Raw genomic sequence first — 25,844 nt, forward strand, 5'->3', positions numbered from 1 at the left:
TCCCTTTGGCTATTGGAGATTGGGGGTGCTTGGAAAGTAACGAATGCTCTGACATTTGCCTTTTACGTGGGTTTGGAAGCTGGTGGTACTACTCAGTAATATAAGGTCAATTTACAAGTAAACTAATCCCAAATGAAATCCCGGGCAGCACACGATTCCTAACTGTATGGCAGATTAGGCTGCTAATCCAGAAATAGTAGGTATAACAAACAATATTAACCAGCCAATTGATGGACCTGCAACTCAGATCGAGTTTAGGTCTTGATAAAATGGGATAGCCCTCCAAGTTTGGGTCTATTCTGGTGTTCAGATATAGAGATATATGCAGATTACAGAAATATAAGGAAAAAGCTGAAATTAGAAGCTTTGTAATTAGTTACAGATAAACCATCAATGGGAATGTCCTTTAAATCTTATCGAAGGCTAACCTTGGTTGGTGAGTATTTGCTCCAAATTGGGGTCAATTCTGGTGGCTGGTTGCTGAGTTCTGAAGAGGGCTCGAAAATAGAAACTAAACTTCAAAATAGAAGGTCAATGGAGAAAACCAATCTGGCCAACAACAGGGGAAGCCAAGCAGGGTTGATTGAAGGGATTGATGTACTCCAAAGATGCTTCAAATATCACCTCAATAGGTTCAGTGGTTGATGAGTTCTAGGACCTTGAAGTTGCAGCAGGTTCTGAAAAGGAAACCAGAGCCGCAAGCAGGTAGAATGTGTTCTGGTCAATGGTTGTGACAGCAGTAGCTTTAAATCTCCAGAGGGTGACTTCTGCAGGTGATCAGTAGCTCTGCTTGAAGACCTAGTTGTTCTCAGCAGCCTTGGTTTGTTGCAGATAACAGGGTAACGAAATAGACTGTAACGGAGAGAAGAAGGGGGATCAGGTAGGGAAGGAAGATATGGGATAGGGATAGGAGGGGTCGGCTATCTCAACCTGGGCATCTCACCCTTCTCAGCCTCTCTCAGGACAATGCATTGCAAAACAGCAACATAACTTCATTCATTAAATCATGGGGAGGCCTCTATGGGCCATTACAATATATAGACTCAAGAATTGAGCCCAAAATAGAAACAATGAAAATAGAAAGTCTCTAGAAGGACTGAGACTTGAGTTACAAGTAATTAGACTTTGCTAAGTAATCAAAAAGGAAAACAACTAAAATAAAAACTCTAACTTAGCTTAGAAACTTCTAAATAAAAGCTAAGCCTACTTTCTAAATCTGAAATTAAAAACTAAGCAAAAATAGTAAGTAGATGATATGTTGGATTATTTCTTCTCCACGCAATCTGGTCTTGGGCCCCACAAGATCTTCTAGAAGCATTCCCACACAAGGCAGTACGGCTGTGACACTGTTCATGTGAACAGTACCATGTGAACAATAACTCGGGTACTGTTCATGTAAACAGTAACTCGTGAATAATAACTTTTTTTTTTTTTTTTCTGAATTCTAGTTTGGCCCCTCTCTTCTTCATACTTTGATCTACATCACTCAGGGTGACAGAACTTATGTTGTTTTTTCCCTAAAAAAAATAGGGGTTTTAATAGGATTTGTGTTACTAGGTTTTTGAAATTGGGGTAGTATAGTAGAGTTGCATCCTTTTTTATTTCTGGGTCTTATTGTTTCATGGACTTTTTTTTGGTTGGGGGGGGGGTTGACTTGCACTCTATGAACTTCTTATCACTAACTTATATTCTTGTATAATTAGTTTAACAAAAAATACAGAAAATGTTTTCCACCCACTCTTCCGCCAAACAATACATGTATTTATTTCCATAAGTGTATGTTCTCACATCATGAATTGGTGACCTAGTGCCTTGTTTGTATTCATAACATCCAGAGCACCCTCCCACTGGTTGTGTTCAACTCAGGTTTGGGAGTGTAGAATTCCGTGAATACTGGCTTGTCTCTATGACAGTGGCCATGCCTTTATTTATAATCTTAGAATATTACAAATATGGAATGACTTGCTCAACACTCAACTAACACATTTAACATGTGCATAATGAACCTAGACACTATAGGTACAAGGACAATATTACCCCTGAACCCATATTACAACGCTCCCCCTCAAGTTGGTGCATACATATCAAACATGCCCAACTTGCTAACAATAGGAAAAAATAACTTGGTACTGATTCCTTTGGTAAGGATATCAGCCAACTGTTCACTAGACTGAATGAACGGGATACAAATTATCCCTTGTTCCAACATCTCTTTGATGAAGTGCCGATCAATCTCAACATGTTTGGTGCGATCATGTTGAACCGGGTTCTGAGCAATGCTGATTGTCGACTTGCTGTAGCAGTAGAGCCTCATGGGAAGATCAGCATTCATCCCCAAATCTTAAAGAACCCCCTTGAGCTAGAGGAGTTCACAAATACCTTGTGCCATAGCCCGAAATTCAGCTTCAGCACTAGATCAAGCTATAACAACTTGTTTTTTGCTTCTCCAAGTAGTTAGGTTTCCTCCAATAAATGTGCAATACCCGGATGTTGACTTCCTATCATTAGGGCTGCCAGCCCAATCTGCATCAGTGTAAGCTTCTATCCAGAGATGATTATTTGGAGAATACAGTACCCCTTTTCCAGGAGAGGACTTGAGATACTGGAGTATCCTTTATGCTGCTTTCAAGTGAGAAGAGTGAGGATCATGCATATATTGACTGACAAGTGATAACACAGCAAATGTGATATCTGGTCGGATATGTGAGAGGTATATTAATCGGCCAACTAACCTCTGATAGCTGCCCTTGTCCACCGGGTCACCTTCCTTACTCTTCAAATGTGTGTTGGGCTCCAGAGGGGTATCCGCTGGTTTACATCCAAGCATCCCTGTTTCATTCAATAGATCCAGGGTATATTTTCTTTAGGAGAGAGATATGCCCTTAGCTAAATAGGCCACCTCAATCCCTAAGAAATATTTTAATCTACCTAAGTCCTTGACTTCAAATTCTATGCCCAAATAAGTTTTTAGCTTCTGGATTTCCTGTGCATCACTGCCCGTGATTACCATGTCATCAACATAGACAATTAAGATTGTCACTTGCTGTCCCACCCTTTTAACAAACAATGTGTGGTCAGCATTGCTCTGCTTATACCCATATGCAACCATAGCCTTATGGAATCGGCCAAACCAAGCCCTTGGTGACTGCTTCAGACCATACAGAGCCTTCTTCAACTTACACACCTTTCCCTGAGTCTCTGAAGAGGTAAAACCAGGTGGTATCTCCATGTAAACATCCTCTTCCAAGTCTCCATGTAGGAAGACATTCTTCACATCGAGTTGTTGGAGTTCCCATCCTTGATTCACAGCGCAAGAAATAATGACCCGCACAGTATTCATCTTTGCTACCGGAGCAAAGGTCTCTTGATAGTCAATTCCTTGGGTTTGAGTAAACCCTTTGGCTACTAATCTTGCTTTGTATCTTTCTACTGAGCCATCAGCCTTGTGCTTTACAACAAAGACCCATTTACAACCAACAGGCCTCTTTCCCAAAGGGGGACTTACCAAATCCCAGATCTGATTTTTCTCAAGGGCAAGCATCTCTTCATTCATTACATCCTTCAATTTCTGTTTGGCTATTGCTTCCTGCCAATTGTTAGGAATAGGAGGATAAAGAAGATACGAAAGCATGGAAAGCAGGAGTTAGAGAGTTGTATGACACGAAGATAGAAATGGGGTGTTGTGTACAACTTCTTTTTGGTTTTCTAATAGCAATGGGTAAATCGAGACTGGGATCAAGAGGAGGCTTACCAGAAATACAACTAGGAGCAAGACTTGGAGTAGGAACAGATGCCGATTGTGTAGGTGGTGCAGTGGTGGTGGTCTCTTTCTCTTTGTACCGAGGGCTATCCAAAGGAAAATTAGTTCCCCGAGAGTACGTTTGTTTCTCATATTTCTCCCCCTGTACATGTTGCTTAGTCTGTCCCACTTCTTGTTCTTGACTTGTAACTCCATCTTCTAGTTCAACCGAAACATCCTCTATAGTAGGTATTTCAACATCTAGAGGAGCAATCAGCGGGACCTCTTCACCACTTAGAATCTCCCCCTGAAGAGGTACTGGTTGTGGAAAGTAAGCCTCAGACTCCTGGAAAACTACATCCATGGTGACAAACACCTTTCTTGTAGGAGGATGATAGCACTTATATCCCTTCTGGGTGGCTGAGTAACCAAGAAAAATACACCGTAACCCTTTGGGATCAAACTTGTCTTGTACATGGTGATTTCGTGCAAACACGACATAGCCAAATACTTTTGGCGGCACAGTAAAAGTGGATTTCCCAACCAACAGATCTAAGGGACAACTGCCATGTAAGACCCGAGAGGGAAGCCTATTGATGAGATAAGTGGCAGTGAGTACAGCATCACCCCCAAAAACGAGGAGGCACAACCATAGAAAACATAAGAGAACGAGCAACCTCCAATAGATGTCTATTCTTGCGTTCAGCCACCCCATTTTGAGTAGGAGTGTCAACACAAGAAGTCTGGTGTATGATCCCGTGGCTGTCCAAATATGAGCGAAAGGCACCATCCATATACTCTTTACCATTATCTGATCGAAGAATCTTCACCTTGGCATCGAACTGGGTTTGGACCATTTTATGGAACAAAAAGAAACAATTGAACACATCACTCTTGCTATGCATCAAATAAACCCAAGTTGTTCGGCTAAAAGAATCAATGAAGGTGACAAACCATCTAAAACCAGAAGTAGAAACACATCGTGCAGGCCCCCCCATACATCAGAATGGATTAAACCAAAAGGAATCAAGCTTCGATTATCTGAAATTGGAAAAGTACTTCTAGTTTGCTTGGCCAAAATGCAAGCATCACAAGAAAAATTGTGTTTATTACATTGCTTCACTAGACTAGGAAATAAATCAGATAAAACTCTAAATGGGGGATGGCCCAAACGACGATGCTAATTATTCAACTCAAATAGTATAGAATCAAAAGTAGAAGATGCCAGCTGAGATGTCAAAGTTGTCCGAGAATCATCAAGCACGTACAGACCACCAACCACCTTACCACATGCAATCATATCGTTCGTTCCCAATTCCTGAAATAAACAATGAGTTGCGAAAAAAATGACTTTGCAGTTTAAATCCTTAGTTATGCTACTAATAGAAAGCAAATTAGTAGTAAACTTAGGAACATGTAACACAAAAGAAAGAGTCAGAGAGGAAGTGCACTGAACAGATCCCTTTCCCGAGATAGGAGACAGAGACCCATCAGCAACATGAACCTTAGAATGACCAGACAGAGGAAAATATATGAAAAAAATAGACGAAGAACCTATCATATGTCAGTTGCCCCTGAGTCAATAACCTAAGAATTAGGCATGACCGAGGTGCAATTCCCACCAAATGATATACCTGTGGAAGAAGATGGATTGGAAGGGGTAGGCAGAGATAGAGCCGAGGCAGCTATGGAAGGAGATACAGATGCCGAAGAAGATGTGTCCAAGTGATTCACCATATCCCGTCGATTGTGTAATTCAGCCATTACTGAGGAAAGAGACTGATCAGGCTGGTCTTCAGTTGCAGCCTGATGAGCATGGGTATTATTGGGCCTATTGGAACCACCCTTCCCACGCCCCCGAGTATCTGCAGGGCGGCCATGAAGCTTCCAACATCGGTCCTTGGTGTGCCATTCCTTCCCACAATGATCGCCTTTAATCGGGGGGCGATCACCAGCTGGCCGATCAGTAGTAGCAGGACGATAGGAATTTCCACGGGAAGGCTAGGGACCAGAAACAAGGGCTGATCGTTCCTGAGTCACAGGATGAACCATGGCTGTACGCCGACTGTCTTCAGCCGAAAGGATGGCATACGCCTGCTCCAGAGTGGGAAGTGGATCCCTATTCAAAATATTCGACTGGATGTGATCAAACTCAATATTGAGTCTGGCCAAAAAATCAAAAAACACTTAAACCATCCTCCCATTTCCGGAAGGCCATAGCATCAACATCAATGGTAGCACGAAATGTGCCCAAAAAATCCAACTGCTGCCACAAGGTACACATTGTATTGTAATACTGAGAAATAGATAACTCCATCTGCTTGGTAGAATGGATCTTCTGATGGAGCTCATAACATTGGGCAGCATTCCCAACCTGAGAATAGGTGTCCTGGGCTGTCTTCCAAATTTTCGCAGCTGAATCAAAGAGGAGATAACACCCGGCAATGTCTTGTTCCATGGAATTTACCAGATAGGACATAACCAGAACATTGAAATTTGCCCATCGATCAAGTGTAGTACCAGCCGTAGGCCTAATCTGAGTGTCTGTGATGTAGCCAGAGAGACCACGAGAACCAATCACAAACAAGCAAGAGCGAGACCATAAAAGATAATTGCTGCCATTCAACTTGATAGGATTCACCGGGAACGGAAGAAAGTCATGTTGCGATGAACCATCAGAACCAGAGGAAGCAGAAGAGGTCTCGGAAATGTCAGGCATGGTGACTGGTAAAAAAAAACGGTGAAATAAACCTCCCAAAAAAAAATCAGAAACTTAGAACATATGTAGGAAAGGGAAAAAAACCCTCGGTGGGAGTCAACTCACCACCAAGGGGATGTATAAGAGGGGCAGCAAGGGAGAAACCTCTCGCGCGAGAGAAAAAGTAGGCGAGAGGCCTATAGGGTTGGTGGAGGTAGCGGAAAGGGAAGGAGAGGCCGGCGAGGCCTGGCGGTAGTGGCGGAAGGGTGTGGTGGGCCTGTCGGGGGTTTGCGGTAGAGGTAGAGGGCCTGGATGGGCTGGCGGAGGTGGCGCTAGGTGGTGGAGTGGCTGGCGGTGGCTGGCGGAACTAGCGGTAGGTGGTGGAGGGGCTGGCGGTGCTAGTTCCTTAGGGCAGAATCACGTTGGAGAAGAGAGAAGGAGAAAGAATTGAAAAAAAAAATTAATTCCCACATTCCCGGAATATTTTTGGCTCTGATGCCATGTAGAATTCTGTGAATATTGGCTTGTCTCTGTGACAGTAGCCATGCCTTTATTTATAATCTTAGAATATTACAAATATGGAATGACTTGCTCAACACTCAACTAACACATTTAACATGTGCATAATGAACCTAGACACTATAGGTACAAGGACAATATTACCCCTGAACCCATATTACAACAGGGAGTTTTGAACAAAATTGTATAATCCAATGCATGCAATGGTTGTGCTTTCCTCATGTTTCCATGAGCTAAGAAAATCATGAGGAGAAGAGGTGAGCCAGCAAGCTCAGTACCACGTTGGTACTTTCCATGATAGAAAATTTCTTTTTCCTTGGAACAGAGTAGCTAGTGGTTTTTGATGAAAAATAGTAAAATGAGAAGGTGAGAAATAATTTGAATTATTTTATCAATAATGAATTCTCTTGAATTTGGGATTGGCTGACATGTTGTTCATTCTCAAAAAATGTTGTCATTATTGCTATAAGAAAGGATGATTAGTCTCTGTAATGTACTGTATGCTTTGGAAGCCATTTGGAGTAATAAGGTAGAAGCTGAGAATCGAACAATATTTAAGGATGGAAGGGCTAAATTTCAGATGGAAAATGGGAACAGTTGTTTACTAGATTGGAGGTTGGTCTTGAAATTGAACTTTGAAAACATAAAGTTGTTCTCTAATATGCTTTTCTGACTAGACTAGTTAGAATGGTTTCAGAATGTGTTGATACACAGAAGTGCACAAACTATGTGCAAATTAATCACAACGATCAATGGTTAATGGGAAGGCTAGGTGGATGCTACCTGTAGAAAGGTAAAGTGCTAGGTTTGTTGCCAAGGTACCAAAGATTAATGGAGTTCAGCGTCAGGGACATTACTCTGAGTTGACTTATGAATTCTTCTTGTGTCCTCTTTTCTTTTCTTTCTTGGTGAGTTCGAGGAAGAGGTTTATGTGAGGGCGCCTGTTAGGTTCTTATTCCCTATAGCAGAATGAAAAGTGTGTAAGTTGAAGGACGTTCTATTTGCATTGCCACAAAGATTCTATGGATGGTACACCAGTTTAGTAGAAACCTTCTTTATGATGCATTTTCTTCTATCTTTTCTATACCTGGCAAGTACTACTGACTGATTGCTGACATTTGTTTCCCTCTCCTTGACAGGTTCCATGTTTTTGGTATTGGAAAGCGTTCTCTAGGGTTTAATATTCGAATCGAAGTGAAAATCGGATCTAAAATATCAGTATGAGTCTGATAATTCTTACTGACATAGCTGCCTCTGATTCTTCTACCATTTTATTATACTTATTTATTGCTATTAATTTTGATATACATGCGATTTCCTATTATATCATGTACTTCATATGTTTCAATATTCACATTGTAACTCAAAAACTGGTAAAAGTACATATTGTAAGGGTAGAATGGGAAATAGAATGTAAAATAAACATATTTGTGTACTGGGTGTTAGAAAAGTGCATATATGTAATCTTTTACTTTTTACCTAATGTGAGTGAATATGAGGAAGAGGCATCAACAATGTCCTCTAAGCTTTCCTGCCTAACTCTTCTTCTTCTTCATCTCTCTCTCTCTCTCTCTCTCTCTCCTCCTTTATCTCCTCTCTATTGACTTCTAGCACCACACTACAAATACGATCTTGGTATCAGAACGAGGAAGTATGAGAGTTGAGCTCCGAAACAAATCTTGGTCTACTCTCTTACTTTGGGACCCTAGTATGATAAAGGGTTCCAGGGAGGAGACCATCATTTAAAGACTTGAATTGAGACTTACAGATCATAATGAGAAGGTGAGATTCAAGTAATGAGATCAACTCACGAAGAACAGAACCAGATCAGCCTTCTTCCCCTTGTTTTCTGTTCAATGGAGCCTCAATGAGACATCAGAAAAGAACCAGAGGGCATTGGCATGTAACAGTCATTTCTGTTCAATCAAATATATATATATATTTTTAAATCTTGGAAGCTAAATAAGAAATATAATATGAATGGAAATGTTCCTGTGCCATTTCTCAAACCATATTGCCGAACAATTTGAAGACAGCCAAGGAAGAAAAATAGGGTGGGGGGGAGAGTTGAACGCCATAACTTGCTATTTTTCACTTAACTATAAATAAATCTAGACCACCGTTATTCCCAAAGATAGCTTCCCATACCATCAGTAAGAAAGGTCCCTTCTCCAAATGCCTCTAATAGCCTTCTCATTTGATCTAACTTGTACTGGGAATACCAAGATTTATTTTATGGCTGGCTTGAAATAGAAATACAATTGGATTAGTGCAAGGCTTTGGACTGGGAGAAAAGATTATTTTAGGAGGTGATCTAAATGGGCATGTTGGGAAAGATCGTAGAGGATATGAAGGTGTTCATGGAGGCTACGGGTTTGGGGAAAGGAATGAAGAGGGTGTTTCAGTTCTAGACTTCGCAGTAGCTTATGATCTTTCCATCATGAATACTTTTTTCAAAAAGAGAGAAGAATAGCTTGTTACAGACAAACGCGGGCATCATGCTAGCCAAATAGATTTCCTCTTAACCAGAAAAACCGACAGACTGGTGGTCCTGGACTTGTGCCTTACTTCATAGAAGCATAGGATATGTAAGCCTTCTTAGTTAGAACTTGAAGATGGATCGATTCTAGTGAGAGATAAGAGATTTACAGCAAACAATATGGAGAAGAAGGGGAGAAGAGAAGAGAGGAAGAAGAAGAAGAAGAGTTGGGAGAATAATCGGTTATATGTGTTGAGTGATTCTCAACACACATAATAACTTCATTAATAAACTTCTAGAAATTACATAAGCCTCCCTAGGGAGGAAAGAAGAAATAAAAGAAAGAATAAATAACAACTAAGTCATGTCTTATAATATAACAATGACAGAACTACCCTTACATACATAACTCTAACACTCCCCCTCAAGCTGGAGAATAGATATCATACATTCTCAGCTTGCACAATAAGGTACTAAATAGACTAGGACTGAGACCCTTGGTGAAGATATCTGCTACTTGATCACCTGTCTTCACAAAGGGAGTACAAATGCACCCAGAATCCAGCTTCTCTTTGATGAAGTGTCGATCAACCTCAATATGTCTGGTTCGATCATGCTGAACCAGATTATGGGCAATGCTTATAGCAGCTTTATTGTCATAATAAAGTCCCATTGGCCCTTCAGTTTCAAAACTCAAGTCTTGAAGAAGTCTTTTTAGCCATATAAGCTCACATACTCCATGAGCCATGGCCCTAAACTCAGCCTCTGCACTGGATCTAGCTACAACTAGTTGTTTCTTGCTCCTCCAGGTAATTAGATTACCACCCACAAAGGTACAATACCCAGAAGTAGATCTCCTGTCAGAGACTGAACCAGCCCAATCAACATCTGTGTAGCCTTCAATCTACAAATGGTCATGCCTGGCAAATAGAAGGCCTTTTCTTGGACAAGGTTTCAAGTATCTAATGATGCGATACACCGCATCTAGATGTCCACTCCTGGGAGCATGCATAAACTGACTCACCACTCCAACTGCATAAGAGATGTCTGGTCGAGTCAAGGAGAGATAAATTAGTTTCCCGACTAATCTTTGGTACTTGCTTGCATCTATAAGCGAAGAACCACATTCATCACCAAGCTTATGATTCGGATCAATGAGGGAAGTTGCTGGTTTGCACCTTATCATGCTTGTCTCTTTCAAAAGATCCAAGACAAATTTCCTTTGGCAGATGTTGATTCCTTTCCTTGATCTAGATACTTCAATACCCAAGAAGTATTTCAAGAGTCCAAGGTCTTTGATCTCAAACTGTTTAGCCAGATAAGACTTCAAGCTGTTTATCTCCGCAACATCATTCCCAGTTACCACGATGTCATCAACATAGACAATGAGAGCTGTAACTGTACCATTATCTCTCTTGATAAACAAGGTGTGGTCAGCTTGACTCTAATAATACACATTCTTCAGGATGGCTTGTCTAAATCTCTCAAACCAGGCCTTAGGAGACTGCTTGAGGCCATAGAGAGCTTTCTTCAAGAGACACACTTTCCCTTCAGCTGAGGGACACTTAAAACCAGGTGGAGGCTGCATGTACACTTCTTCTGCTAAATCTCCATGAAGAAATGCATTCTGCACATCTAATTGGTACATTGGCCAATCTTTATTGGCAACCACTGAAAGAAGAACCCTGATTGAGTTATGCTTGGCTATAGGGGCAAAAGTCTCTTGGTAGTCAATGCCATACACCTGACTATTCCCTTTTGCAACCAACCTAGCTTTGTATCTTTCCACTGTACCATCGGATTTATACTTGATTGTATAAACCCATCTGCATCCAACTGGAGTTCTCCCCCTGGGAAGATCAACTAGTGTCCAAGTATTGTTCTTCTCCAGAGCCAACATTTCCTCAGACATTACTTGCATCCATTTTGGATCGGATAAGGCCTCTGTGGCATTTTTGAGAATGGAAGAAGACTCAAGGGCAGTGGAAAAGGCAATATCTGTAGGAGAAATAGAGTCATAGGAAACAAACTGGGCTATGGGTTAGTACATGCTCTCTTCCCCTTTCTCATAGCAATTGGAAGATCTAATTCAGAAGGAGAAGAATTATTTGATTGAGGAGGATGAGACTGAGGATGTGGATCCAAAGAGGGGTTTTGGCAGGGTTGCTTTCCCTTCTACGCATACCAGGGTTGCTTTCCTTTTCCCTTCAACAAGCATTCACCTCTTATGAATACAACATCTTTGAATCTTATTCCTATGTATTCTTTTTTTTTGCTAGCATCACCACCACTACTAGCATCAATATCAATAACACCATCAGCATTAACAACATCCACATCTTTGTATTTTCCAATATCAAATAGGAATGGGGAAGTGGAGGTAGGCAAGGGAGATAGAAAAGGAATGACATCAGCATCCTGTTCACTTCTAGTACTCACCCCCTGAACAAGATGTTGAGGGGAAGAAAAGTAAGGGATAGACTCAAAGAAGGTGACATCTTTGGAGAGAAGTCGCCTTCAGGAAGGAGGATGGTAATACTTATACCCTTTGGTTGAATCAGAGTAGCCCAAGAAGATGCACTTGAGAGCTTTGGGATCAAGCTTGGTGCGGGCTGATTTGTTGACATGAACATAACAAACACAACCAAAGACTTTTGGAGGCAAGGAGAAAACTGAGGATTGAGGAGAAAGAAGAGCCAGGGGGATTTGGAGCCAAGAAGTGGAGTTGGCATCCAGTTAATAAGAAAGGCAGCGGTAAGAAGTGCATCAAAATAGAAAGTCTTAGGCACATACATACCAAAGAGAAGACCCCTGGTGATTTCCAACAAATGGCGGTTTTTTCGCTCAGCCACCTCATTTTGCTGGGGGTTGTCAACACAAGCCAGTTGATGGATGATGCCATTATCAGTATAGAACTGTTAGAGTCCCCCATACATGTAGTCACCCCCCTTATCAGACCTAACAATTTGGATTCGAATACCAAATTGAGTACCGATAAGTTGATAGAAATCCTTAAAAGCATCACAAGCATTACTCTTTTGTTTCAACAAAACAGTCTCAGTAGACCTAGAATAGTCATCCACAAATGAAACAAAGTAACGAAATCCAAATAAAGAAGTAGTAGGAGAAGGCCCCCAAACATCAGTATGAACAAGAGAAAAAGGTGCAGTAGATCTATTACCATAATAAGGATAAGATGTGCGACAATGTTTAGCAAAAATACAAGATTCACACTGAAAAACACAAGAGGAAGGAAAAGAAGTAAACAAGTGGGGTAACTGTCTCCTCATAACAACAAAAGGGGGATGACCCAAACGTTGATGCCAAAGCATTACAAACTCCAAAGTACTACGATCACTCTGACCACAAACATAAGCTGCAGCAGTAGATTGAGCAGGTAACCGTGGTTCAATAAGGTAGAGTCCTCCTTTTTCAGTCCCACTGCCAATAACCCTCTTTGTCTCCAAATCCTGAAAAACACAATAGGAAGAAAAGAAAGTAACACAACAATTTAAGGATTTGGTTAGGTGACTCACTGATAATAGGTTAGTAGCAAAATCAGGAACATGAAGGACAGATTCAAGGGAAATAGAGGGAGTAACTCGCACATTACCCTTACCAGAGACAAAAGAAAGGGAACCATCAGCAACCCTTACCTTATCCCGGCCAGAGCAAATGGAGTAGGAATCATAATACCGTGACATACCAGTTATGTAATCAGAGGCTCCAGAGTCAATAATCCAGGTGGGTGCAGTAGGAGGAGAAGACGAGACTTGCAGAGCTGAGGCAGAAGTAGTAGACCCTCCAGAGGTAGAACCAATAGTTGACCCTCCAAGGTGAGACATCAGCAGACGGAGGGCTGCAATATCATCGTGTGAAAGGGAATCAGGAACCGACTGGAGATGGCTCTGGCTCAAATGTCACAGAGTGAGCCCTAGCTCCCCCTCGCTTGCCTCCACGGGCACTAGATGAACCACTACACATACCAGGGGGCTGCCCATGAAGATCCCAACACCTGTCCTTTGTGTGTCCAAGTTTTCCACAGTGATCACATTTAAATCTTTCACGGTGATCTCCACGAGTTGGCCCTTGGCCTTTCCCCCTTTTCCAATCTCTGTGGGAACTAGAAACAAGAACAGATCTCTCTATGGATGGTGTAATATCCATAGTTGTTCTCCTGGTTTCCTCACTTTGCAAGTAGCTGCACACGTCATCCAGAGATGGAAAGAGAGATCTCCCTAAGATTTGCAAGCGAAGAGGCTCATATTCTGGGTTAAGACCACCCAGCAAAATAAGGACCCCCTTTTCACGGCTCCTGTAGACCATTGCCTCATCCTCAGAATTGGACAGGTGGAGATTGTTATAGTGATCATACTCCTCCCACAAGGTGATAACAGTGTTGTAGTAATCAGATATGCTCCTATCACCATGTTTCATATGGATGATTTTTTTAAGGATTTGATATACTTTAGTTGTATCACCAACTCTATCATAAACCTTGGAGGCACTGTCCCAAATATCTTTCGTAATCTCCTTACTCATAAACCTCCTACCTATCTCAGGTTTCATGGAGAATATCAACCAAGTCATAACAGTGGAGTTCTCAGTCTCCCACTTGATATAGCCTGGATCAGTTGTAGCAGGAGCCTTGATAGACCTAGTAATTTATCCCAACTTTCCCCTACTGCATAGGGACAACTTCATAGAACGGGACCAATCTAAGTAGTTGGTAGTGTCCAATTTCACAACAGATATTTGGGTGTTGGGATTGTCAAAAGAAGCCATAGTGGGGAGACCACTAGCTGAAATGGGTCCACTGACCTCAGAATCAGCCCCAGACATAGTAGACATCATATGCAGGTACTTCAACAGTTAAACTAGTATGCTGCTCAACTGGGGAGTACACTCAACCCAAACAAAGGAGGTAAACCAGCACACAAATGGTTCTAAAACAACCAAAGCAACTAGGCTGGGGCAAAGCCTGAAAAACAGCAGGCATACAGAGAGCAAAAAAAAAGCATAACTCAAACCAAAGCCTTCAAACACCCAAGGAACTTCAGTTCATAACACCCAACAAGTGTAACAAGGTGCAAACATTCCATTCTCAGCAACAAACAACCATCCAATGCATCAATCTTCAAAAAAAGGATCAAATTAGAAGCAGAAACAGAGCTGCCGATACCTGTACAGCAGCAAAAAAAGGAGCACAACTCTCCAATCTTCCCCTTTCAAGGACCAGGCCTTAAGAGCTTCAATAAGCACTCACATGCGACTCAAACAAACCTGGTTTCAAGGCAAACCAGTCTGCCAAAGACAGAATCGAAGTGCAAACAACCCATGGCTGGCGGAAAAAACTGCGGTAGCTTCAATGTCTTCACAGCAGCTTTCAGCCAAGCAGCACTCCTCTCAATAACCGAGAGGTTAGGGGTCTGATAGAGGACTTCTAGGCGATTCAAATGCACTAGGTCTCATTTAAATTGATGGAAGGATGAGGGAGAATCGAACAGGACACTCCCCAAGCTGGCGGTAGCTATGTATGCATCATCTCAAGCTTCAATCCACTTCAGCAGATCCTAACATCACTCCATATGGATTTGGTTTGAAGGATACAACTCCAAAGAATGTAATATGTGTAGTATCTCACATAGTACAGCCTCTAATGGAATCCTCTACCTTTCTAGGGTTCCAAAGAGAGGTGAGGACAGCAAACTAGTTCAATCGACTCTCAAACCAGATGTGCTGGCTTTGATACCAAGTTAGAACTTGAAGATGGATCGATTCTAGTGAGAGAGAAGAGATTTACAGCAAACAATATGGAGAAGAAGGGGAGAAGAGAAGAGAGGAAGAAGAAGAAGAAGAAGAAGAAGAGTTGGGAGAATAATCAGTTAATAATCGGTTATATGTGTTGAGTGATTCTCAACACACATAACAATTTCATTAATAAACTTCTGGAAATTACATAAGCCTCCCTAGGGAGGAAAGAATAAATAAAAGAAAGAGTAAATAACAACTAAGTCATGTCTTATAATATGACAATGACAGAACTACCCTTACATACATAACTCTAACATTCTTATCCTAAGATTAAGTGGTGGAAATTAAAAGGAGAGCTCTTGATTCAATTTTTGGATTAAGTGATCAAACAAGGAAAATGGGATCTTGATGGTGACCCCAACACGATGTGGGACGAGAAGGCGGGTTGTATAAAGAAGGTTGCTAAAGAGGTGTTGGGGGTGGGATGATGAAGTCCAAGCAGCCATTAAGACCAAAGCTTGTTTTAAGTCTTGGCAAAGGTCTAAAGAGGAAGAGGATTTAACAAGATACAAGTTGGCCAAAAACGAAGCCAAGAAGATCGTAAGGAAATCAAGAGCGAAGAAATATGATGACCTCTACAATAATCTAAATTCAAAGGATGGGGAAAAGCTATTTTTAAAATAGCAAAAGTGAGAGAGCGGATGTCAAGAGATTTAGACCATGTTCGATGTATTAAAAGCGAGGATGGTAGAGTTCTTATTAAGGATGAGGACATTGAAGATAGATGGAAAGTGTACTTCCACAGACTCCTCAATAAAGACCCCATGAGTGATAGGGACGCGGTAAGCGTCATTCATAGGGATTCCTCTTCGCGTAGATATGTGCGCAAAATTAGGATGCATGATGTAAAAGAAGCAATAAGAAGGATGAAAGTAGGCAAAGCTCTAGGTCCAGACGAGATCCCAATTGAGGTGTAGAAGAACGTAGGACTTTGTGGTGTATCCTGGTTAACCAAGTTGTTTAACAAGATTATGACCACTAGGAGAATGCCAGATGAATGAAGGAGAAGCTTTGTGGTCCTAGTTTACAAAAACAAAGGAGATATTCAGAATTGTAATAACTATAGGGGCATAAAGTTAATGAGCCATATGATGAAGTTATTGGAGAGGGTTATTGAAGCTCACTTGAGAAAGGAGACTACTATATTGGAAAACCAATTCGGATTTATGCCAGGAAGATCATCAATGGAGGCAATTTTCTTATTAAGGAGACTCATGGAAAGATATATAGAGGGCAAGAAAGATCTTCATATGGTCTTTATAGATCTGGAAAAAGCCTATGATAGAATTCCTAGAGAGCTAATCTGGAATATTTTAGAAAAGAGAAGGGTGTCATGTACTTACATAGACATAATTAAAGATATGTATGCTGATGTGGTGACTAGCGTTAGAACAGCAGGGGGCCAAGGTAGTGAATTCCCAATCTCAATTGGGCTACACCAAGGATCAGCCTTAAGCCCTTATTTGTTGCACTTATCATGGATAACTTAACTAGAAGCATACAAGGGGAGGTCCCATGGTGTATGATCTTTGCAGATGATATTGTTTTGGTAGATGAGACAAAAGCAGGGATTAACACCAAAGTGGAACTATGGAGATCAACCTTGGAATCAAAAGGTCTGAAGATAAGTAAAACTAAGACCTAATACATGATGTGTAACTTTAGCAACTCTGAGTCGGATAATGAAGTGGTGAATATTGAAGAGAAGGAGATCCTGCAAAGTGATCACTTTAGATATCTGGGATCAATCATGAACAAGAAAGGTGACGTAGATGACGATGTTCTCAAATGATTAAAATAGGGTGGATGAAATGGAGAGGCGCAACCGGAGTTCTGTGTGATCGACGTATCCCTTTAAAGCTTAAAGGAAAATTTTATAGCACTGTCATTAGATCAGCCATGATGTACAGGTCGGAATGCTGGGCTGTAAATAAGTGCCATATAAATAAACTTGGAGTTGCAAAGATGAGGATGTTGAGATGAATGAGCGGTAAAACTAGGAAGGATAAAGTAAGAAATGATCATATTAGAGCTGGGTTGGGAGTAGGTCCGATACATGAGAAACTTAGAGAGAGTCGATTGAGGTGGTATGGCCATATTCAACGGAGGCCCTCAGAGGCCCCAGTCCGTAAGAGCGACATGATACCGATTGAGGGAACCAAAAGAACCAGGGGCAAGCCTAAGATAACCTTAGGAGAAGTGTGAAGAAAGACATGCTGAGCTTAGGCCTTACTCCTAGTATGACCTCAAATAGAGCTGATTGGAGATCAAAGATCCGAACGGTTGACCCCATTTAGCTGGTCTTTGTTGTTGTGATGCTGTTTTGTATTCACACCTCTTCGGGACCTAGAGCAAAATGTTGGGCAGTTAAGAAGCGGTACGTAGCTAAGAAGGGTCGATGCCCTAGAATTTGTGTCAATGTGGTATTGCCCCCCCCCCCCCCGCCCTTTTTACTTCTTTAATTTTATCTATCAACACCCTTGTAGTTGTATCCATGTTGTTCCCCCCCCCCCCTTTTTTACTTTGTTGGTTTTAATCATTTGTCTCTTATTGGATCCATGTAGCCGACCCCATTAAGTTGGGATAAGGCTTGGATGTTGTTGTTGTTGTTGAAATAGAAATACAATTTTGTTAATTGTGATTCTGCAGATAAAGAAAATTAGTTTTTTCACACGTTTTTTTTTCCCTTACCAGTGTTTCTTTTCTTTAAATTTTTGTTTCTTGCCTCTGTTTGGTTGGAAGTGAAGGAAAGGGAAATTAAATTAAAAAAAAAAGGCAAAAGTTTTCATACATGGCCATTTATGTGGGCGACCAGAGCATTAAATGCGGTCAAGATTCGAGGTCTCGGTATCTCGACTGGTTTTGGTCAGCAAAAAAACCTAGTTGTCTTGGTAAATCAGCGAGATCTCGGCCGAGTTGGTGTTTTTTTTATGCCAAATCTCGGCCCTTGGTTTCAGTGGCCATATGACCTAATTAGGTCATAAAACTTGCAGGATAGTCTATTTTAGGGCCTATAAACATGGTGGAACCCTTAGTTTTTTAATAATCACACCCAAAATGGTAGTTTGACATAGGACCCTAGGTTTGTAGTGTACGCTGTATATCTATATATACCAATATGACCTATTCCACAAAAGTTTTAGTAATAAAACACATAATTCAAGTAGAACAATTTAAATAAGCTATAGGGATGAAAAGACATCAAATTATGAACCATTTCATGAATCATACATCTAACATTGTTTGTTATATAGAGTGGAATATATTTTTAGTCAACATTTAACAATACAAGCCAACAACTACCAAGTACCAAGTAAAATCTCCTCCAAGAAAGGTTGTTGGGCAGCAAATCTCCTCCAAATGTTGTTCTTGAGAATCAAATCCAAGTGTTCCAAGCTTTTTTTTCACAAACTGGCGAAACCGGTCGAGTTTACCGAGAATAGGTCGAAATTTCGACCGAGAATCAAAACATGGTATTTATATAACTGACTTTGTGACATTTCGGCGTGATACCAAAATTTCGGCCGAGAAAATGTATTCTTCTTATTTCGCACCCTATCTCGACTCGCCCCGAGGCGAAGCCGAGAAAATTGCCAAGATCTCGTGAGACCTCTAACACTGAATACGGTCAGATTGGCATAAATGCTCATTCAAAATGTCATAAATACCCCTGCACTCTAATTTGACTGAGTCGATGGGAGAATCCCATGTACGAATACCTTCTTAAAAAATTAAATGGAAACTTTTCTAATCATTTCACCAATGATTGTGTTACTAACTCAAAAACTTACTTATTATACAATCAAATTTTACTTTACTTTTCAACCAAATTCCATGGATTTAAAAGAAAAATATGATAGGGCTCAGGAATGTATTTGAAAAGCTTAATTACCATTTTGGCAAGATTTTAATTTATTTACGCAATCATTGATAGAATAGTAGCATGTAAGGGTATAAGGGTATACAGTGAACTTTATGTGTTTTTGTCTTTACTTTTTAGTTATAATATCCAGCATTGTAAGGGGCATACTTGTAATTTCCCACTCACAAAATAAATAGTGATACAGTGTATGTCACAAATCAACATAGTCCCCCCCCCCCTTCCTTTATCTTCTTATTCTTTTCTTTCTTCTTCCAACTGGAACTGGTTCTCCATTTTACCAGTTCTGGTCCTTCCCTTTCCCTAACATATTAAGTGTACAACTCTTAAATATTGTCATTATCTAAGTTTCCATATTATCTTGTATATTATTTTGTCTTCTCTTTACTTGTAATCAAAGGACCCTTAACAACATTTTTGGTGTTCCTAAAGAAAAGGCCAAGTCCATTTGTGATAATTGAAAGATTCAGTCCATTTAAAGTTATTTCTGACACAATTTTATTGTTGGTGATTTTGATGGTAGGAGGTGATTGTTGGGCCTGAAAAAAGAACAGTATTATCCACTGACAATTTTCTAAGAGTCAACCTTATCGGTGATTTTGTGGGCTATACAAGTATTCCATCATTTGAAGACTTCTATCTAGTAATCCCAAGGCAGGTATGCTTGCATCATTGATTGAAAGGTGATTGATTTCAATGATTATGCCCAGCACTAAGTGAACAATGTATGCTTGCATCATTGATTTAAAGGTGATTGATCTCAATGATTATGACCAATACTAAGTGAACAAATCTTTGCAGTTATTCTTTTTATGTTTTTTTTTTTCAAACTGATATACTGAAGTTTTACTTCGACAAGAATTGAATGAAACTGGCAATCTATTAAAACTTGGGCTTACCATTATTGCAATATCTTATTTTCTATAATAGGTCTCTTGGATCCAACTATTAAGGGTTTGCGTCTCATGGGTAGCAAAAGCAACCTGTATAGACTTCTTGCTGGACATGTGTGAAACATCATGATGAGGGTAGTTTCGTAAATCGAAAAGAGATGCTCTAGAGAAAAGTAACATCTAAATGTGTGGAATTCTGTGAAATACTGGCTTGTGAACAATGTGCTCACAACCTCTTTATTTATAATATGAAGGGGAACATTCCAAAATTGATACAAAGACAATAATACCCCTATGGACAATATTACCCTTGTACCCCATTACAACACTCCCCCTCAAATTCTGCCTATTTTCACAGATCACTGAAAGCCAAAGTCAATGCAAACTCCATTGTTCAGCTTACAGCCCAGGATGTTTCTATTGTCTCCACAGTTAAAGATATCAAAGACTTGGCTGTTCAGCATTTCAAGGAAATCTTCAGCAGTTCTCAGATGATCTCTCCTTCCATCCCGAATGGCCTGCTCAACAAATTTATTCCCCCGGCTCTCCTTGACTCTTTGAGCTCCATTCCTAATGAAGATGAGATTGTGGCTGCAATCCACTCTCTCAAGGTGTCGGGAGCTCCTGGCCCAGATGGATTCAGTATGGGTTTCTTTTTAGCTGCCTGGGACATCATCAAATTGGACCTTTTTGCTGCCATTGTCAGCTTCTTCTTCAACCCTTATCAGGTCAAAGGTATCAATCACACTTTTCTCTGTCTCATCCCCAAAAAGGATGGCGCGTCTGCAATGAATGATTTCAGGCCCATTGCTCTCTGCAATCTCCTGTACAAATTCATTGCCAAGATCCTTGCTAGGCGGCTCAAAAGTGTTGTGGATCTTCTTGTCAATGACAACCAATCGGCTTTCATCCCTGGAAGACACATCTCGGACAACATTCTTATTTGTCATGACATTGTCAGAGGGTTTAATAGGAAAAATCATTCCCCTGCTGTCCTCCTGAAGATTGACATCCACAAGGCCTTTGATTCTTTAAGATGGGACTTCATTAGTCAGGTGATGACTAAGATGGAATTCCCCTTTATCTTTGTCAACTGGGTTCAGGCTTGCATCTCTTCCCCAAAGTTTTCAGTGCTAATTAATGGCAGCCCGGCAGGTAACTTCAAAGCCTCTATGGGAATTAGGCAAGGCTGCCCTCTCTCCCCTTACTTATTCACTTTGGCCTTGGAAGCTCTCTCCAGGGAAATCCAAATTTGCACAGATTGACAGCTTATTGTGCCTATGCCTAAGTGTAAAGCTCTCAACTTATCTCAGTTGGCCTTTGCGGATGACCTGATGATCTTCTCAAAGGCTTCCATTGCCTCTCTGGAATCTATTATGCTATGTTTGCAGCACTTTCATGAGCTATCGGGCCTCCACATCAACCCTTCAAAGTCTCTATTGTTCTTTGTTGGGGTTTCTAAGCTGGAAAAGGCTCCTTTTCTAGAGAAATTTGGATTCCAAGAAGGTCATCTGCTTTGGGTCTCCCTTTGATCCCTACTAGACTTTCAGCCCACCACTGCACCCTGATGCTTGATCTCATTCGGAAAAGGCTTCAGTTATAGAAAGGCAAGCTACTCTCTTATGCTGACAGGTTGGTTTTTATCAGATCAGTCTTGGAATCTTCTTATATCTACTGGTCTGGCATCTATGGGATGCCTCAAGCTACTATTAAGTCCTTAGAATCTCTATTGGCTTCTTTTCTTTGAAAGGGTAATGATTCTTCCAGATTCCTTCATCCTCTTCCCTGGGCTGTTGTGTGTTTGCCGAAGAAAGAAGGTGGCTTGGGCATCAGAAGAATCAAAGATGTGAACTCGGTTAGTATCTTCAAGTTAATTTGGAAGATTGCTTCAAAGCACATGAGCGTTTGGGTAGGCTGGATCTACTTGGGGCCCCTTCGTCATGATTCCATCTGGACGGCTTCCCCGTTGGTTGATTCTTCTTGGGTTTGGCGCAAAATCTTAGGCTCCCATCACTTGGTCATCCATGTCATCAAATCTCAGATTGGGGATGGGCTTTCTTCCTATCTTTCGCTGGATCATTGATACCCAAAGGGGATCCTCCTCCCCCCAAGTACCCCTCGGATCATTTATGCTTCGGGTCTCCACAGGCTCTCTTTGGTGGCTGACATTTTAGATCAGTCCGGCTGGGCTCCTCCTCCTACTTCCTCTCTGGATCTTGCCCTCATCTGGAATGACCTCACCTCCATCCTCAGAAGGCCTTTGAGCAGCCATGACTGTGTAAATTGGTTGGCAAACAATACATCTCTCTTCTCCTCAAAATCTGCCTGGGACCTCATTCAGCTTAAGGGTCCTCTAGCCCCTTGGAGAAAGCTTCTTTGGTTTAAGCTTCACATCCCTAGGCACTGTTTCACTGTTTGGAGGATCTTCAACAACTGTCTTCCAACTCAAGCCTTCCTTCTGCATCGCCACATCCCTGTCTCCCCCTATTGTTGCCTCTGCTGGAACAATGTGGAAGACACTGATCACTTATTCTTTGAGTGCCCTACAACGACAGCGATCTAGAAAGGCATCTTACTCAAATGTTGGCCAACCTCTAGAAGAATTCTTCCTTTTTCCCGTGAATGGATTTAGATCGACATGACTTTTGCTGGCCGCTCATTATGTGATACTGTTGGAAAGCTAGCTTTTTGTGCAACTTTGAACCATATTTGGATGGAGCGCAATATCAGGAAATGGACCTCCAATTCTAGATCTTATCAGCAGATTTGGGATTCCATTTCCTTTGATATTGTTGTCTCCTGGGGTCTCTCTTCTATCTCCCTTATTTCTCCTGACCCTCAAAGCTAAGGCTTTGGCCTCTAATTTTTTGTTTTGTTGCCCCCCTTCGGGGGCCCTGTAATTCTTTTTTTCCTCCTTGGTAATGAATTTCTTATTCACCCAAAGAACAAGACTTATGACAAAGACTTTTAGTAAGAACATCAGCCAACTGATCACTTGACTAATCAAATGGGATACACACAACTCCTTGCTCCTGCTTCTCCTTGATGAAATGTTTATCAATCTCCACGTGCTTGGTGAGATCATGTTGGACTGGATTGTGTGCAATGCTAATGGCAAATTTATTGTCACAATAGAGATGCATGGGGAGATCAACTGGAACACATAAGTCCTGAAGAAGACTCTGTAGCCAAAGTAGTTCGCAAACTCCATGTGCCGTAGCCCTGAATTCAGCTTCTGCACTTGATTGAGCAACTACTGACTGTTTCTTACTTCTCCAGGTAACTAAATTTCCTCCAACCAGGGCCTCCCTTCTCCCTACCCTTGAACCTCGACCTTGGTCCTCACTCTTCTCATCCCCAAACCCCCCATCCCGTGATGGCTTCCCCCTGTACTTCGTCGCTCCCACCTTCATCAATGGCTCCAAGGCAGCCCATTACAAAGCTGATCTCCTCCTCCATAAGGCATAGAAATGGGATAACTGCCTAGTAGGGCACTTTATGGGAACCCGACCCCCCTTCCCCTTGTGACAGCTTCTCTTTCAAAGCAATGGAAAACAAAGGGTTGATTTGAAACATACCTACATGACAATGGTTTCTTTATCTTCAAGTTCGCTGAAGACGAAGATAGAGGTAGAGTCATGGCTGGAGGTCCTTGGAACATTGGAAGAAAACCTCTCTTTCTCTGGCAATAGAACAGATACCTTCAGCTTCATCGGCAATCGAAGACTCTGCTTCTCTTCCAATCGCTTCTGCTTCTCCTCCAATCCCCTCTGAGCAGTGCAACCTTAGTCATGGCCGGAGAAGAAGCCGCCATCGCAAATCTGGCTGAAAGGATCTCCCGACGTCGATCTCTCCCAACGGGTCCCCCCTACTATTGCGGTTTCAAATCGATTCTCTCTCCTCCAGGTCGAGTCCTTATCCGATGGTGCAACTTTCCCCCCTCCGATATGCAAAACCCTTTGTCTTCTTCCGAAGCCAGTCCCCTTTGTCCCTGCTCCTATCAAGCCTGCTAAGCTTGCTGATCTCTTCGAGCCTGCTGCTCCTCTACAAACTTGTCCTAAGTCGCTCCCCTTACACCTTGGTATCACCTCCTTTCTAAAATCGTCGTCTAAAAGCTTTCTTTCCTCTTCGCCTTCTCTCTCCTTGATTCCCCCTTCCATTTCCACTTCGCCTTCTCTCTCTACGATTACCCCATCCATCCCCCCTAATCTAAAAGTCTCCTTTCCACTTCTCCTCCTCTCTCTCCCCGATTCCCTCTTCCATCGACGTGGTCCACCCCTTATCCACTCCCACTATAGCCCAGCCCAACTACGGCCCCTCCTTAGCTGGCCCATCTTCTTATAGCCCAGATCCCTCCCCTTGCCCCCTCTTTGTCTGGCTCATCTGGCCCATCTCCTTTAAATGGGCCTGCCCCCTTCTTCTCTATCAACCCTTAATTCTACCTGGTTTCCTCTCCCTACCGCCTCCCCTTCTCTTTACGTTTTCCGTTGCCGTAACCCCAGTTCCCCTCCTTTCCCTAAAAGTGTCCCTACCTTTCTTACTCCCTGACTAACCTGGAATTGAATTCGCCATTCCATTTAGATTATAGAATCAATGCTCTAAGTGCCTATCGACCTGGGTTAGTTGGTCTTCTTCGAGTCGGGCTTGGTTCTTTGGTTTGCCTGGCTTGTTACTTTTTTTAGCGTTTTTTGGGTTGGGCTTTGGCCCTTGTCTTGTCCCTGCTTTTTGGTAGGGCTTAGTGTCGGCTTTTGCTTGTATTCTCTTCCCTCCCCCCCCCCTCCCGCTTTTCTCCCTTTGGTTTGAATTATTTATTCATCCAAAAAAAATTTTCCTCCAACAAAGGAATAATAACCTGATGTAAATCTCCTGTCATCTGGGCAGCCAGCCCAATCAGCATCAGTATATGCTTCTACCCGAGAATGACTGTGAGGAGAGTATAAAATGTCCTTGCCAGGAGAAGACTTCAAGTATCTCAAAATTCTGTAGGCAGCCAAATGTGAAAAGTGAGGATCATGCAAGTATTGACTAACTAGGCTCACGACAAAGGCTATATCTAGTCGGATGTGAGATAAGTATATCAAGTGACCAACTAGCCTCTAGTAAGTGCCCTTGTCAACTGGATCTCCATCCTTACTCTTCAGATGTGTATTTGGCTCCAGAGGAGTATTTGCAGGTTTGCAACCTAGCATTCCTGTTTCACTCAGCAGATTAAGGGTATACTTTCGTTGGGACAGAGAAATACCACGAGTTGAATGGGCGACTTCGTGCCCGCTTGATAATCTTACTGCTGTTTCTGTGCTGAGAAACAGCAGAACAGTTTTTCCCGTTTCTGTGCTGAGAAACCGCTTTTGACCCACGTGGTAAAGCTGTTCTGGAAACGTTTTCAGAAGACAATTGGAACACCACTGGTGTTTGATAAAATTTGTTTCTGGAACATGTACTGTTACCAATATTTAGAAAATTTTAATAACATATTTATCTAGAATAATGTACTTTAGCTAATAAAGATTAAAATAAACATCGTAATTAAAAGTTTTATGGTCCAATAAAAGTCTACAACAAAGCAAAATGCCAAATATGCTCAAATGGGGTTCTAATTTCCTCCTTTGTTTAAATCAAGCTTCTAAATAGCATCAAAGATATCTTTAAATATCCTTGACCTTTCCTCTGTGTCTTGAATTGCTCCAGTTAACATTCTTTTTTTTTTCCTCCTCGCCTTAGATTGTTCTTTGTATATATCCCTTGACATAATCAGATGAAGGGGGAGTGTCAGGCGAAGGAGCAGACGTGGACGGTCGCACAGAATCACTTGTGAGTGGATT

The 25,844-nt window shown here is 41.6% G+C and overlaps 1 protein-coding gene across 1 annotated transcript in view; it reads left to right on the plus strand.

Moving 5' to 3' along the window:
• The window catches only part of LOC122655143 (protein HAPLESS 2), a 68,017-nt gene that overhangs the window by 25,288 nt on the left and 16,885 nt on the right, over positions 1-25,844 (plus strand). Inside the window, exons 7-8 of the mRNA XM_043849372.1 lie at positions 8,096-8,174; positions 19,653-19,787. Of these exons, the coding sequence (XP_043705307.1) occupies positions 8,096-8,174; positions 19,653-19,787 (214 nt within the window). The remainder of the gene's footprint in view (positions 1-8,095; positions 8,175-19,652; positions 19,788-25,844) is intronic.

The sequence above is a fragment of the Telopea speciosissima genome, chromosome 1, assembly GCF_018873765.1.
Source record: "Telopea speciosissima isolate NSW1024214 ecotype Mountain lineage chromosome 1, Tspe_v1, whole genome shotgun sequence".
Classification (NCBI taxonomy): domain Eukaryota; kingdom Viridiplantae; phylum Streptophyta; class Magnoliopsida; order Proteales; family Proteaceae; genus Telopea; species Telopea speciosissima.